At 35.2% G+C, this 16969-nt stretch overlaps 1 protein-coding gene across 4 annotated transcripts in view; it reads left to right on the top strand.

The window, feature by feature from the left end:
• Positions 1-16969, top strand: part of ADGRB3 (adhesion G protein-coupled receptor B3) — a 464270-nt gene that overhangs the window by 431997 nt on the left and 15304 nt on the right. For 3 of the 4 annotated variants that reach the window (XM_032183546.1, XM_032183544.1, XM_032183545.1), the window contains 5 exons: positions 406-504; positions 849-1020; positions 7234-7329; positions 8727-8766; positions 10986-11629. In XM_032183546.1, the coding sequence (XP_032039437.1) occupies positions 406-504; positions 849-1020; positions 7234-7329; positions 8727-8766; positions 10986-11629 (1051 nt within the window). The remainder of the gene's footprint in view (positions 1-405; positions 505-848; positions 1021-7233; positions 7330-8726; positions 8767-10985; positions 11630-16969) is intronic. The other variant, XM_032183547.1, reaches the window with a different exon arrangement.

Raw genomic sequence — 16969 nt, 5'->3', positions numbered from 1 at the left:
TATATACTTCATACTTCCCTTGCTTGTGTCCTATACTCTTTCTCAAGAACAAAAGCTTTTTAACAGGTCTGAATAGAGGGATTTCACTTTGTATGTCTATCCTAGCACGTGCTTATGTTTACTTCAGTGTACTGAGCAGTTTTGATCACAAGATATTTGGGGCCTTTCTTAGCTTAAATGGAAGAAATAGAGTCTGCATGATATGAAGCCCCATAGCATTAACATTTACAGTTAATAATAATGTAAAGTACAACATACAGTTTTGCAACAACATAGACCATTCATCCTGAATAAGTCTACTTTTTTCTGCATGACGTCATATTAAAAAGCTAAATTTCAGTAGCAACGTTTTTTGGTGACAATTCAATATTTTGTTCTTTTTGTGGGTGTTCTGTTTGTTTGCAGTCAGATGAGTGAGCCTCATAGCGGTTTGACGCTCAAATGTGCCAAGTGTGGAGTAGTTTCAACAACAGCTTTGTCAGCCACCACCGCCAGTAATGCCATGTTAGTCCTGATCATTTACATCTTCTTGTTACAAATCTTATGCAGTGCATGTGAGACAATAGTTTGATGATGACAACTGTGTTTGCTAACACTGTATAGAGTGCTGAGCATGTTTAAGTACTTTATAACAACAAAAAAAAATGGAACTGTTTATTAACTGAATACAGGATATTCTTTAGAACATAAAGTACCAACACTGTTACATACTTGTCTGTGATTTTCAAGTTAACTTGATAAAGTGCCATCCTTAAAAATGTATTATTTTAAAAGTGAGCATTTGATTATTTATTTATTTATATATTTATTTAAATTTTACAGTGCTGCTTTTCTTTTTCTTTCAATAGGGCATCCCTTTGGAGTTCCTGTGTGGTATTGCCACTTCTGGCCCTGACTTGGATGTCTGCAGTTCTGGCTATGACAGACAAAAGATCAATATTATTTCAGATACTTTTTGCAGTATTTGATTCATTACAAGGCTTTGTTATTGTCATGGTCCATTGTATTCTCCGAAGGGAGGTGAGGAATGGCTTCCCAGTTTTCTAAAGGGCTGTGTTCCCTATAAACTCTCAACTGCTCTTTAATGTTATGTACAACTTTCTCTACAGATTTATATTTTGTAACAAGAGTAAAGTATTTTATGATGAGATGTAGAGGAATAAGTGAGAGTGGAAAGATCACTTAATTCCAGGTGCAGACTGTCAGATTCAGTATAAAACTGTACACGCTTGATTAAAGGTGGCTTTTAGTCAGTTCCAAATTCAGTTTATTTCCCAGTGTTAGGCTTTTCCAGTATCCTGAGTATAGAGAGATTCTAACATGAATGCCCTTTTCTTGAAGAACAAAAGAGAGAGATTTTTACAGTCTCTAGCACCAATTCAAATACAAAATTATTTCTGTTTATACTTCCCCTGAAAGAGGACTCATGGAGATGAGACGTTGGTGAAGAGCTATCTCTTCAGTTTCTACACATACAGGTGCTAACGTGCATAAGTTAGCAGGACAATGAGAATGAACAGAAATGAACATTTTGAGAATATCAAAGAAAAGCCAGTATCCCTGGCCTACCTTTTGTAGCTCAGTGTTGCATATCACCACTGATATCTGATGTCAAAGCTACAGTATGAGTGCTCTTTAACTTGACTCTGGTGACAGCTTCATTAACAGTCTGAACTACTAGCTAACCCAACACTTTAACTGAGATAAGTTAGCCAGATTTGTGGAAGTGGGAGCATCTATCAAAAATGGGCTGATGGAGCCAGACTGGAGAGCGGTAGCCTGGTTCCACCAGCATATCTATTTACAGAGCTCATGCCTGTTTAGACTCTAAGTGTGGTATTTATCAACTTCAGGATATTTACCACATCAATAAAACACATTATATTGTCTAGCACAGTTTCTTGTGATTAGCAAGAGTTATTCAAAGGCATTTCAGAACTGAAAAAAAAAAAAAAGCAAACAGGGAGATGTTTCAAGAGAGGTTTACTGTCAGTACTGAGTGAGGAATCTAACACATTGGTTTTCCTTTTCACCAGTCACACCCTTTAAACACTGAAACTCACCATATTCATGAATAACAATTATAAATGATGTAATTTATTTTAGTCTTCCAATGGTGTACTACTTTACACAAACTTTATGTCACTATTCTAAATGGTATGAATATGAGACTATGCTATCAAATAATCATTTTCAGATTTTAAGGAAAAACTTACCAATATCTTTCAGAAATTATCTTGTGTGTAAGTGTGTGCTGACTCCACCCTACATTATTTAAGCTGTTAGAGACTACGAACCTTTATTTTCCTTAGTTTTCATAGTGGAAGGGGCTTATCTCCTTTACTAACATTTTTATTGTTATTGTTGTTCAGGATAAAAATATGTACAGATAAGAGATGCTACTTGAGGGTAATCTATATTATGTAGAGCTGCCTTACTATCCCTTTATTTTCAACAGCAGTTTCCTTCCCCATGTGATTTACATCTGCAAAAGAGGTCATTCTCATCTGTAGAGCCAAAAACTACCATTTAAAATATTGTTTTAGTATAATGGTAAAATAGTGCCGTTATTTGTAGCCAAAATTTTCAGCAGAAAGAATGGCAGTTTCATACTGGTTTTCCTGTCCATGAAGTTTGTATTTCCTAGGGATAAATTAATTATCCTGGAAAGAGCAGACCACCTCCCACCTCTTGGCCTGAGGATCCGTACTTATTTAAAAATCTATATCACAGTTGCAAATGAAACCTTCAATTTTTGCTCTTATATATGTTATGCTAATATGTTATGTAATTTACAATTTCTCATGGATTTTGGTCTTTCTTTTTTTACCAAATCCAATGATTTATATCCACATATGCACTGCAACCTCTCTGCATCCTTACAAAGATAATGCTGTTTATGTTTTGGTTTTGAAGATTTTTTTACTCTTTTGGTTTTGAAGATTTCATCTGCAACTGTGAGCACTGCCTTAGTGCAGTAATGCAGGAATTTTTCTGGAGAGACATTTTGACTGTTTAAGATGAAAGTGATGTGGCTTCCCACAATGTCCCAAGCATTGATTTGAAGTCAGGTTTTACAGCTCAATGACAACCATTTGCTGAAAGTGTTTCATTCCTAGGGAACTCTTGGATGTTGTTGATCATCTAGTGAAAATATTACTTTCCAAACTTAGAGGTAGGACTCTAGCAATTTTCATATGGGAGAAGAAAATGATTAGACAGTTCTTCAAGAATGGGAAAAAAGTAAAAATTGACTCACCTGAAGAGTTTTGTTTTGTTTGTTTGTTTTTAAAAAATCGTGTATGGTCTGCACTTATATGAGCCAGTTTGCAGTAGCAAAGAATTAGTTGCTAGCTTCAAGAAGTTTCTACACAGAAGGAGATATAACTCCAATAAGATGTGTTTCAATCTGGCTCTAGCAACCCTGACTTTCTACTCTAGCTCTAGAGACCTTTTGGTGAGTTCTTGTACAAGCCCAGATAAGCCATCGTGCACAGCATGCAATGCAGTCTCTGCAATTCACAGGGTATCTCCCCAGCTGAAAGAATAGTCTGTTTCCTTCTGTTGTCTGCAAAAGCTTTTTGCTCTGCCAGTGTGTGTCAGAGAAACCCTGCCAACATATTTGTCATTCTTGATGACAGCTACAAAGCTATCTCAGTAATATCCTATAGGATTGATCTAATATTTGTAGCATACCAGCACAGGCAAAACAGTAATTCTGACTGTCAGGGGAGGGGGAATGTGTAGTGGAATATATCACCATAAAATTCAAACTAAGAGGACAGCCCTGCTTTGCTATACCCGTATTGTTGTTATATTACAAAAAGACATAGACTGTTATAACTTACTCTATAAAACCCACTTATTTCCCTTTGGTTATAAAGATATAAACATAAATGATGGAAACATTTTTTGCTTTCACCAGTATGCTATATCAATGAGCTTGTGTGACAAGGGCTGCACTGGGAACCCAGGGAAATTCACTAAGACACCCAACTAGAAGAGAACTGATGTGCTGTATGATGTGCTGTGTCTATTTCTTCCGTCCATCAACTAAGGGTCTTTTGGAAAGATATTAAATCTCTCTATACTTTATTTTCCTAACTTCTAAAATAAACATCATGCTTGTAATGTCATGCCTCTTAAAAAACAATTTGAAATTGGGAAAGAAAAAAGCAACGTAAGACTTAGGCATTATTGCTTTATGTAGCCTTCATAGCCCAGAAAGCCTAGTATTTTTTTCTCTTCTTCTTGCTGTTTGAGTGCCTAATTGGGCATTGGAAGAGAGTGAGGAATATGTCACAGAACAAAGAATGATAGGAGAGGGTAGTGCTGAAGCTTCTTCTCCATCAGAGCAAAATGTTTTGCCTGACCTGCTTCAACATGAGATTTTCTAAAGCTAAATTTCAATCATACTGAGTAGCTCCCATTACTGCTGGTGATGGGAGTAACCCACTTGTGTTCTCTCTTTTGCTGTGCTCTGCTGACTAGAGTGCATTTGAATTAAATGCATCATTGGTGTCTAAAGCCCACATTTTTGTATTGAAGAAAAAAGGGGGTGGGAAGTGGGGGAAGTATATTAGTAGGGAGAGGGTAAGTTATAAAGTCTTTGGGTTGGTTACTGTTGCTAAGGAAACTACTTCTTTGGTATCTGCACGTTCATCACATCTGTCTCTCCTGCTCTGCCTGGCTCTAAGAAAATCCTGTAATGATGTTAGAAGGCATGGAGGAAACAAGATTATGTTTCAAAGTAAGAGGTAAAGAAAGCACAATCTTAGCCAATTCTAACAAGTTTGAACAAGTGGTTTAGAACAAGAAGCCAGTATTTAGGCAGCTCACAGTGATATTTGATATTCTATTGACATGTTCAAATCATATGTTGCTTGCCCTCCAGAAACATCCTAAGAAACATGCATGTATAAAATCAGGATTCACCACTAGAAAGTAAGGAAAGTAGGGCATAATATTTTTGAGAGCTCCAGAGCTATCTGAACCAGGGAAGCTTCATGAACACAAGTCCCAAACATAAGGAGGGACATTGCATAGAGTGAGAGGTTACAGAATGTTCTGAAATAATTATGCTTTAGGGTCAAGCATCATGAGGTCTGAGATGAGATGTGGCTTAGCTGGGGGTGTTTCAGAAGGCATGATTTTTTTTTTTTTTTTTTTGATAAAACCATTGTGCCAGTGCTTATCTAAGACCATAACAGTCTGAAGTGTGACCTGACTAAAGCACTGATAAAGTGACAGAAGACTTGCATTAAATTTGCGACAACTGTGAGATGCCAAATTAAATTAATGTCAAACATGTGGAAAACCACAGTCAGTGTAGCACCTAAAATCAGAATCTGAGTCACAATACAGGTCAAGCACGTTCTACATTACCACGGGTGGGAAGTCTTGGCATTTTGAAATCAACCCAAACTTTTACCACCTTATTTCATTCTTCTTTCTTCTCTATATTACATCTTTCTGCACCTGCCTCAGTGACTCTTCAAAACTGAAGAACACTGTTAGTCATCTAAGGTTTCAATACTTTAAAATAATGCTTCCTAATTACAAAAAAAAAAAAAATTTCTTCTATTTAATTTTACCTTTTGTGAAAGCTTTTAAACAGCTTGTGGTAGAATATAGTGTATTGAAAAGGGATGCCTTTACATCAGCAACAATTAATGAATTATCCTCTTCTACTATTCACAAAATGTCCATGAGTAGGATATGATTTTCTACCATTTAATTATTCTGAATAAGACATCAAGTAATTTCTACAGATAATAAAAGGAATGTAGATTTTTGGAGTTATTTCCATTGAGAGTATTTTCATATTCCAACACAAAATGATACTTGTTTGTTTTGAGTGGAGGTCACCCAAGTAAGTTCCTGTTTTCTAAGTCACATCTTGTAATCAGGTTGCTAACATGGGTACCTGCATTTTTTGAATCAAAATTCAAATATTAATACTTAGATTGTATTACTATATTAGAATACATCTGAAGATACATAAAGAAGTGATAGAAATTAGTTTTTTTTATTCAAATAAATATTATCTGTATACTTTCAATGTATTGATGAAAATATTCCTTTCCATTCCAAAAGTTATCTTCTTGTCCCTACTGTGGTATGTGTGAGAATTCAGCAAAATCTATTTACGTTTCACTGCTAGCAAACAGAAACTGAGTTTTGTGTCCCTGCTGAACCATGAATTTCTGGCAGAAGGGTTGCATAGCAATATTTCTTTAGACATACTTCCTGCTCAAAAAAAAAAAAAAAAAAACCCACAAAGTAAAAAAGCCTTTTCTATGAAAATATATTTTCTCTTATGTGCTTGTGTTTTAGGGGCAAGTCATCAAATTTAACTTATGGTTAGTATTAATAACAGAACTGAGAATTTTTTCCCTTCCCTTCCCTTCCCTTCCCTTCCCTTCCCTTCCCTTCCCTTCCCTTCCCTTCCCTTCCCTTCCCTTCCCTTCCCTTCCCTTCCCTTCCCTTCCCTTCCCTTCCCTTCCCTTCCCTTCCCTTCCCTTCCCTTCCCTTCCCTTCCCTTCCCTTCCCTTCCCTTCCCTTCCCTTCCCTTCCCTTCCCTTCCCTTCCCTTCCCTTCCCTTTTTTTTCATTTCAAGAAACCAGACATGTTCAAGCAGTCCATTTTTCTTCTTGTTCTCACACTGAAGATGTTTGCCCACTTTGAAGAGTTTTACTACTAGAAGAGACATGAGATTTCTTATACATAGAACTTACAAATGCAATCAGTAACATCTTTCAAACTGACTTATTCTTTGAAGTATAATTAGGAAAGTACTATGTATCCGATGACAGTAACTGTTAAGAAGAATCTTGCAATTATCAAGCAGAAGACATATTTTGCAGTGGTTAATAGCGTTTCTATGAAACCTGCTTTTAGACCTACACCAAACTGAATGAGAAGACAAAGACAAATGTAATTACCCAAGACAGATTAGGCTTGAGTACCAGATCATTGCTGACTACTATTTAATTCTTTCCACTGGCAAATCCGATACTGTGGTCTTGGTGTGATTGATTGACAAACTTTGCAGCAGGTACAATACCAAATGTATGAAATGTCAGAATTAAGAATTTATGTTTCCTGTTTCTGATTTACTAAACATGCTAAAGAAAAGCCATGCATTGTATTCCATTTGGTTTAATTTAAACTTTAATAGGAAAGGAGTATATGATGTCACACAAGAATGAGTATAAGATATTGTTTCCACAGGTTCAAGATGCATTCAGATGTCGACTAAGAAATTGCCAGGATCCAATCAATGCAGATTCTTCAAGTTCCTTTCCTAATGGACATGCTCAAATCATGGTTAGCTTTTATTTATTTTCTTTGACTGTTAATTTAAACAAAAGGAAAGAATTTACAGTATTGCACATGGCAAGTATGCACAGCTGAAATATTAACACCATTTTCAAGCATAAGTCTGTTTAGGTCATTATCTGCTTGCTTAAATCTGTTAGCAAGTTTTAAATTATTGGTGTGATCATTCATTGGAGCACAATGCATTACCATCTTCCACCAGTGTTCTTTATGACAAAATATTCTTACATAAGAGAAGGAGAAAAACTAATCTTATATAATGACTTTTTCTACCATTGGTATAAAGAGCACTGATGCATTTGAAAATCTTTCCTTCACAAAGCCTTGAAAGATGTTCCTTTCAAATTCATTCATACAAGGAGAAAGTAATAGAGGTGTAGATTAAGTGGTTGGATTAAGGAGATAGTGAACAGATTACTATGCCAATTTGGATTTATTAATACTGTTAGGTAGTATATTAAGACAAAACATTGTCTCCTTCACTTTCAAAGACAGTTTGTCATTTATGATAATGGGGACATGATAAGACCCTAAAAAATGCAAGGCTCAGTAAGCAGTTACCCTTGGGAAAAAAAAAAAAATCAAAAAAAGTATCCTTTTTTTTGACTTCATAAACTAGAAGAACGTCAGTTCAATTTTTTTATTATTTTTTTATTATTATTTTTTGTAATTAATAAACCTTTTGTGGAAATAAAAAGCATAATTGATAAATACTTGCATTCTATACCAGAATAAATAGTGTTCCTTAACTGGGGAAATTGTGTTTGGATTTTCAACTCTTAAAATTCATTCCTAGTTCCTATAATATGTTTTTATTTGTTGAAATACATAATAGTTGTTTTCAAGGAAGAAAAATTTTACATGATTACATTAGTAGCCAGGATAGACAGAATACTATATAACAAATAACCACTTCATAACAAATTAATGAAGTTTCAGATAGGGTGGACTAACTGTATTACACTTATTCACAATAATTTGTATTGCAGGCTGCTTTCCATACTGATGTTTATAGTATAACTATGAAAAGCTTCCTTAAAGATGATCCTTCCAAGAGATGTAGAAGTTACTCTTCCATATATATAATAATATATATATACACTGTATCATTTTATTACAACTATATACTCTATTTCCACCTATTTTATTTTATTTTTTCTGGTCAGGCAGCATACTTTGAAAACCACCCAGTTATACTTTAGGAAACTTTGTAAAGCTCTGCTGTTGTAAAACAATATACTTCACCTTCTCAGCAACAAGAAACCACTTTTAAGAGACTATGACTCTGTAAGTAGGACATTTTGGAAGCGCTAGTTGGCAAAAAGGTATTGTGGTTAAGTTTTCAATTAATAATGGTTACCCTGTTTCATTGTTTCTTGTTACAGACTGATTTTGAAAAGGACGTGGACATTGCTTGTCGGTCAGGTAAGATCACTGAGAGAGTGTTTAGCTAAAAAACAAAACAAAAAAAGAAATTGTGCTAGTTCTTTCTGAAGTAGATGTCAGAAAACATACCATGTGTTGTTTACAACATATAGTTATAAATGCTGGGAAAGAAAAAAAAAAAGGTGATGCCACTATATGAAAATATTTGTTTCATTTTCTTATAAAAGCCTTTTACTAGAAACCAGCATCTGGGAAGCAGCCCAAAGGTGTGACTGTCTCTTAGAAGGCAAAAGGTTTTGGAAAGAAAATAAGATTTACACACAAAATTATCCTTGCTCTAGTACACAAGCAATTGTGAAAGTCATTTTGTTTTTAAAAAATAAAAACTATATAACATATATTAAAACCTATTTATATGAAGGATGCAGAAATTGGTGTTAGTTTTAAAAAGGCTGTTTTCTAGGGCTTTAAGTGAAAACAACAATAGCTTAAGCAACAAGGTATCAGGAAAATAAAATATGATTCCACTTTATAGGAATAATTTATTTTTCTTTTAAAGACATTTCAGTAGTGTGATCTTCAATTAGTCAGCTTTGTCTGTTTCTACATATTAAAAATAATTCATTTTAAGAAATTACTTTTTCCAGCTTAAATAAAGCACAGTGAAAAACAAATGGCCCTCTAAACCCCATAGAAATGCTCCACTCCAGGAAATTATCCAAAGGACAGTTGTTCTTAAGGAGGTGAGTCTACCTAGACACCCTCTATTTTCAATGAAGAGAAAAAGAAAGAGACAGAGGGTGACTTCTCTGCAGGGTGAGTCAGGGCAGGACAGCTGAGTCCTGCATCACCCACCAAAGCCTGTCTTTGCTTGCTGTATGGCAAGCCAAGAAGGCTGATCTGATTAGGTAGAGCTTGAGTTTCTAGTTACACACCTTTAAAAAATTACCACCTCTGTTTCTGGAATATGGTAATTGTTCTCTGTGTAGATTAGTTTTAATATGAACATTGGAAGGGACAGGACAGTCCACTGTAACATAAAAATTCATGCCTGTTATCATCTAATGCAGACTAAAGTCCAGCATTAGTTGATGTAGCTCTCTCTTCTTATCTTTGCCACCATAGCTCTTCAGCATGGACAGCCTTAAGCAGATGGATTCTGAATTTTAAAAATTATCTTCAGTTTCTTTTAATGAAAGATTGACTAATCTTGACTAAACACTGTTTGAAGTCTGGCTGTAAAAAAAATGCAGCAGACACACTGCATTGCACAGAATGGACTGGGGTGCCAGGACATGGGGATTGTAAATTGTCACAGTGTCAGATATTTGTGTATCATTGTTTACAGGCAAATTGTTCTCTTCATAATTGAAAAATTAGCATCAGTTTTTGTGAGGTAGGAGAGTGGGCTGCCATATGAGCTGCCTGTGGAACATGTCAGTGAACTGACATGTACTGGAGGATCTGGGTCATCAGAGCCCTCAGGCTAACAAAACTGATGTGAGTGTAACACCTGAGATACTTCCAGTCATCTTACTGTCTCAGTCCATGAGACACCAAAAGTAGAATAATGAATGCTTTATGAGACATGTTTATATTCTTTATAACCTCTCCATATGTAGCAAAATATGTCTTTCTGATAGCAATGGAATTCCTTCCCAATGTGGTTACTTTTTGTCACTTTTATTTAAAAATAACTGAACACAGAAGAGTTTTGTGGTTTTATATATTTATATGTATATATGAAAAAGAACATTTAGAAGCTCAGGAATACATGTTCATGGCTATAATCTTACAATAGAAGATTGCAACATATTGACAAAATTATACTGCCTTACAATCTGTTTGACACTTTCCAAGAGGTTATGTGGAGTTAATAATGGTAGTACAGATGTCATACTGTTGTGTTTTTTTGGAAAACCCTTAATTGAGTTCCACATGGCAGACTTTCGCTTAAGCCGCAGGTCACCTAAGATCTACATAAGGAAGTAACAATAAATGAAGGACTGGTTTTCTTTTATTTAAATGACTGAGGCTTAGTCAGATATGTATGTCAGTTAAACACAGAATATTAGGAGGTGTTGATTATACAAAAACCCTTCCCAAAGCAATTCTTATAGAATAAAAGTTATTAAACACAGAAAAAGAGTTAAGAAAATGCAATGGTAAAGGGAATATTAATAAATACTGCCACAAACAAAAGCAGAGTTTGAGAGACATGGTTTCATGTTTCAAGAAGTCTGTTCTCTGACCCACAGTTCTTCATAAAGACATTGGACCTTGCAGAGCGGCTACTATAACAGGAACACTTTCTAGAATCTCACTAAATGATGAAGAGGAGGAGAAGGGACCAAACCCTGAAGGAATGAGCTATTCTACCTTGCCTGGAAACATCATCTCTAAAGTCATCATCCAACAACCAACAGGTCTCCACATGCCTATGAGTATGAGTGAACTGGCTAACCAGTGTTTGAAAAAAGACAACAGTGAGCTGCGCAGGACTGTGTACTTATGCACGGATGATAATTTGAGAGGTGCAGATATGGACATAGTCCATCCTCAAGAACGGATGATAGAAAGCGACTACATAGTAATGCCCCGAAGCTCAGTAAACACCCAGCCATCACTGAAAGATGAGAGCAAAATGAATATAGGCATGGATACATTACCTCATGAAAGGCTGTTGCACTACAAAGTTAATCCAGAATTCAATATGAATCCTTCTGTAATGGACCAATTTAATATCAATTTAGACCAGCATCTTCCCACCCAAGAACATATGCAGAGTTTACCATTTGAGCCCCGCACAGCAGTAAAGAATTTCATAGCTTCAGAGCTGGATGACAATGCAGGATTATCCAGAAGTGAAACTGGATCCACAATATCAATGAGCTCATTAGAGGTCAGTGATACATAAGCAAATTGTACGCTCTGTTGTTCTAATTATATGATAAAACAATATATTGTGGCTTGTCTCTAAGGGGTCTAAGCTAATGTTTTAATTCAGAGTAAATCATTGTTTGGGATCATGCACTGCTGTTCACATATCTCTTAGTATTAGAAGTGTTTATACATAGAAAACAAGATAAAAGTTTCAGAACCAGTGTGTTTGAAACTGTACTGTCCTGGAGATTTAACATTCCAGCCAACTGCAAAAAAAAAGTTATGACTTGCCAGGTCAAAACCAATGGAAAATACGACGTTGTTATGAGAATACTGCTGCAAGATACAAGTGACAATCATTGACCCTACCTGCAAGACCATTGAAATTAAAATATTTTCCATCTTATTGCTGGCAATCATATCTCACTTAGATATGATAAGTCTGATTCTGCTCTCACTAGTATGAGTCTTGAATTCTTCCATGTGTTAGTCTGACATTTAGTGTTTTGTACGCATGTTTGTGTGGTTGTATGTGTGTGCAGGCGTTGGTACAGCTGATGTGTACAGCAAAATCAGGTAGACTTCTTGTGGATTAACCCAGATACCGGTCATGTTGTAAAAATGGACTGAAAAACCTTTAATAAGCATTTCTTTAATTACTACAATCTGTCTGTAGGATTTAAACATTACAGAAACTGGAACTACTTACCTTGTTGACCTAACTGTCAGCTATTGCTATTCCTATTGAGTCTTTAGTTATGCAAAATCATCAGCAAGGTGGAATTGATTTCATATACAGTCCCCTTTAACAATTGGAAATCCATTTCACCAGCATTTCAAAGGTTATGAAATGCAGCATTTGTTATAGGAAAGAAGAAGACAAATGAGAAAAATATGGTACTTACCCTATGAAAGAATTTAAAGATCGAAAAAAATTCTACTGTATGTGACTTTAAGCCATTAACAATTGCTTTATGATTTTTGGAGTTGTCTGTGCAGGGAAGTAGAGGCTTTTTCCAATTTTTAAATTGTTAGACATAGAACTATACCCTATATTTCATAAAATAGATATCTATGGATATTTATTCTAAATTGAATTTTATGTGTGTATCAACTGGAGAATTTGTGAAGATCAAAACTTAGTTTCTTTCCAAGAGATGCCCTTACAAGTGTCGACTGTGAAATGTTTCCCATGTTTTTGTATTATTTGTATGCTACCTTGAGTTTTTGCAAGACATAATTTAATTGAAAAAAAATTAAATATGGAGTTTTACAAGTAAGCAGTGTCCACTTCCTGTGGGCTCTGTTGGATTGAATATGTATAATCCTAGGATAAATATTTGAAAAGGTTTCTGAAAAATATCTTTGGTTCTTCGGTACTTCCACACTCAGTGCTCAAACAGGCTCTTTCAAAGCAAGTTAGTATCATTAAAGTTACTATCCTCAGCTCAGGTATATTAATTAATAGATCTTAGGCGGTGCACAAGAGTTCTCCAATTTAATCCAATACAAAAACAGAATAGCTCAGGTCACCTTCCACTAGTATCTCCTTCTGTCTATCTACAAGTTCTTACAAGTACTTCTTCCAAGTACTTTTAGTACTATATGGAGGCTCAGATCCATTCTTGTTAGTATTAGATTAGGGTGAGACATCAAGGAAACAATCCTAATTCCTTGAGAAGACAGACACCTGGTACCCTACTACCCACTCTACCTGAGGTCTAAATTGCTCTCTAGTGATCCTTCTTTATTTCCATTGGTGCCAAAGGCAACCTAAAACATTGCTTCTTTAGGGTTTACTTTTACTGTATTTGTATCATATTTAAAGCTTGCTTCTGTGATGTGGCATAGATAGCAAATCTAAATCACCATTCTATATATTGTTTTTATACTCAGAAGAAAGTATTAAACATGAAGTAGAAAATATAATAAAATATAATAAAATATTGTAGTAAATACTTAGTCTCTTCCAATTTGGTAAACACATTTAGTTTAGAAAGCTGTATTTTGGCCTAAAAAGCTGTAAATGGTTAGGTTACTAAAGTTAACTGAACATAATTCCATAATTTAGGGAAAAGAAAAAAATATATATTAGGGTAGGTCAAAAATCACAGAATCACAGAAAAATGAAAGGAACTGTTTTGGCTTTTGTGTCTGTCTTCATGGTTCTCAACACTACTTGATTATATAGCATTACTTCATCTTTTGTTAAGGATGTGCTGCAATGAATTGAAGATAGGAGCATGAAAAAAATGTACATGGAAGAAAATAAGTCTTAAGCAGATACAGATAAGCAGATCCAGCCAGATACAGAATGTGATAGTGGTTTTATGTATGCAGTATGCAAAAAGCAGAGTTGAGGCAAAGCCCCAGAATGCTAGAATGGCTAGAACTGACAAACTGGATTAACTTTTATTGGTATGAGAAACAAAAAAAAAAAAAAAAAAAAAAAAAAAAAAAGAAGGGAGGGCAAGGGATTTTCTTTTTCCAAAATATTTTACATCTCCAATACAATATAATTTTAGAAGAGTTTAAGACCTTTTAAAAGTCATGACTTTGTCAGGCACTATGAAGCAACAAAACCGCATTTTGCCCATGTTTTTCCAGACAGAGCCTGACCAGACTGTTTCCAAAGGAGAAGCTTCTGAGCATTAGGAAGCTTCCCTTAGCTGATATTGCTGTCCCGCCCAAAATCCGACATGGCAGCACATGGGTTTCTGTTCAGTAGGGGCTGTTCCCCTTTTGCTGATCCAAAGGAACAAGAGTGCCTTTCCAAAGGAAAGGAGCCCTCCTATAGTGTTTTCTTGTAATCTCTCCATGATTTGCCATTAGGTATTTCCAGGTGCTTTTTCTGGAATTACCATACTACCGTTTGTTTTTGTTGTTGTTGTTTGGTTGGTTGGTTGGTTTTGGTGGTTTTTTTTTTTTCGTTTGTTTGTTTGTTTGTTTTTTATCATGTAGTTACACAGTAATTATCATTTACTATGCTAGTAAAATGTGCTTAGGCATTTGTGACCTGTGCTAACACAATTCTTCCTTTTTTTTCTTCTTAATTTAAAATCTATGATTAATAAAAATATTAAAATGGGGATAGTTTACACAGTGGTTAGAGAAAGTATCTATCATGTTACCAGAATGGCTTCAGATGTCATATGATCCAATTTCAGCCAAAATCCAACCCGGCATCTGATTTTGGTAGTTTAATTATGAATTCACAAACACTTGAAGACATAGAAATATTGCAGTAATAACTGTTTGCAGCTGGACACACAGTGAAATGGAATTTAATGATGTACATTGAATAGTTCTTATCTGCCCCCTCATTTTATGGTAGATACCAGTCTTTGTGGCCATAAGACTGAACCAACAGAATTAGACAACAGTTTGGAAAACATAACCCCTAAGTATTTTCACATCTATATATACACATAGGTATATATATACCAATACCTATATATACCTAAACCTATATATATATATAGGTGTATATATATACCTCTTCATAGGCATATATATATATACATAGGTATATATATAGTTCATATATATGTATATATATTTAAAGTGAACACTTAAATATCGTGTCTTTTTTGTGTTCTCTTTTGTTTAGACTTTGTATTGATTATGATCATTGGAGATGGATGTTTCAGAACAGAACCATAGTGTTAGCACAACAACATATGTCCTCACTTTTAACTCTGCAGGGAGGATCCATCACCCCTACTATTAAATATCTAAATGTAGGCATTCCCATTCTGACCTGGAAAGGATCTTTCCACATCAGGCTCCTCTTCAGAGTCAGCAGAGAGAAATACACACTTTTAGGCCACTTTTAGACATCTACCATAGGATGAAGTAAATCACATGCTGACAGTGCAGCTATATACTGATACGACAGAGAAAGATAAAATTAGTAGGTCAGGTATAAACATAAAAAATATTGATGTCCTAAGTTCAGTCAGATGAATCCTACCACGTGTCACAAGCTTTCTTCTAGTTTTTACACCTACTTTTTTTTTTTTTTTTTTTTTTTTCGCAACAAAATTCTTTGTTGGGAACAATCAAAGTTTTATTATGTATGGAAGAATTTCAACTATCAAAAGATTGTTGGAGAATGTCGTAATATTTACATAAATACATTGCCCAAGTAAGTATATATTTAAGGATCTGCACATTCCCAGAGTGCAAGTCAGTGATTTTTTATTTGGTATGTACCCAACAGTACTCATGCGATTATAAACACAGGCAGGCATATTAGTACATCACTGAGTTTTTGAGCAGTAATTCAACATCTGGCTAATCTCCTGCACATCCCTTATATGCATGGATTAAAATTGGCTTTGTTACCTTGGCATCAAAGTGGTTTGGAGTGTGCTCCTTCAGTTCAAAGTGTTTTGGTTTTAATGAAGAAAGGACTCTCAATACACTCCTTAGGAATGGTTTTTGTTTTGAAAATGTACACTTAGAGTGCTGTGCTCATTAAAATAAAATTACTTTGAAGTGAAGTTGTGCATTCCCAGCCACTGAGATGCAAGGAAAGGTTAGAAGGTTTAAAAGCAGAGGAAGCTGATCTGCACAACATATCTTTGGGAAAAGTAATTCTTCTGTCTATTGTGGAACAAATATGCAAGAGGGAGTAGGTCACTTGCTGCCTGGCTATGTGAAGAGACTTGCACTGGTACATTTGTGGGACAGGAATGGTGGGTTATCTCAAGGGAAGGTCAGTGTAGTGTGAACTTCTGCTCAAATGGTAAAAGGAGACAAAGAACTGCAATAAGAGGAAGAGCATACGAACATGGGCAAAAGAAACATTAAAGGCAAAAAAGAGCATCTGCTTTATAAGAATAAGAAAGAAGGGACTTTCCAAATGGTTTGCCATGTAAAGGATATGAATTCTCTTTCCAATTTCCTTGTTTGTGTTTCTGCCACAATTTCTGCTAGGAGATCTTTATGTGGATAAAGAAGTAAACCCCCTAAACTGGAAGCATGGCCAAGTAACCCTTCCGTACTCATTCATGAAAGCTCTTAATACAGTCAAAGAAAGTAATCCCTAGAGCTCCTTGGCCAAATTGCGAATGTGGGACTTCAGGAAGAACTTATTGTTACAGCTGAGAAAATAAAGTGGTACATTAAAAATAGTGAAGGGCGAAGAAAAAAAAAATATATATATATATATAGACAGGAGAGTAAAGAAAGACAGATGTTCAAAAACAGGGAGAAAAAAAGAGGGTAGAAATGGAGAAGAAGCAAATTCTAAATAACAAAAGAACAGAAAGGAGAGAAGAAATATGCAGTTAAAATAGCCAATCTTGTCAATAAAGTACCAGAGCATCAGGCAGAACAAAAGCAAAATGGTGTG

Source organism: Aythya fuligula, chromosome 3, assembly GCF_009819795.1.
Source record: "Aythya fuligula isolate bAytFul2 chromosome 3, bAytFul2.pri, whole genome shotgun sequence".
Classification (NCBI taxonomy): Eukaryota; Metazoa; Chordata; class Aves; order Anseriformes; family Anatidae; genus Aythya; species Aythya fuligula.
The sequence above is the reverse complement of the archived record's forward strand: the minus strand, read 5'-3'. Positions and strand labels throughout refer to the sequence as shown.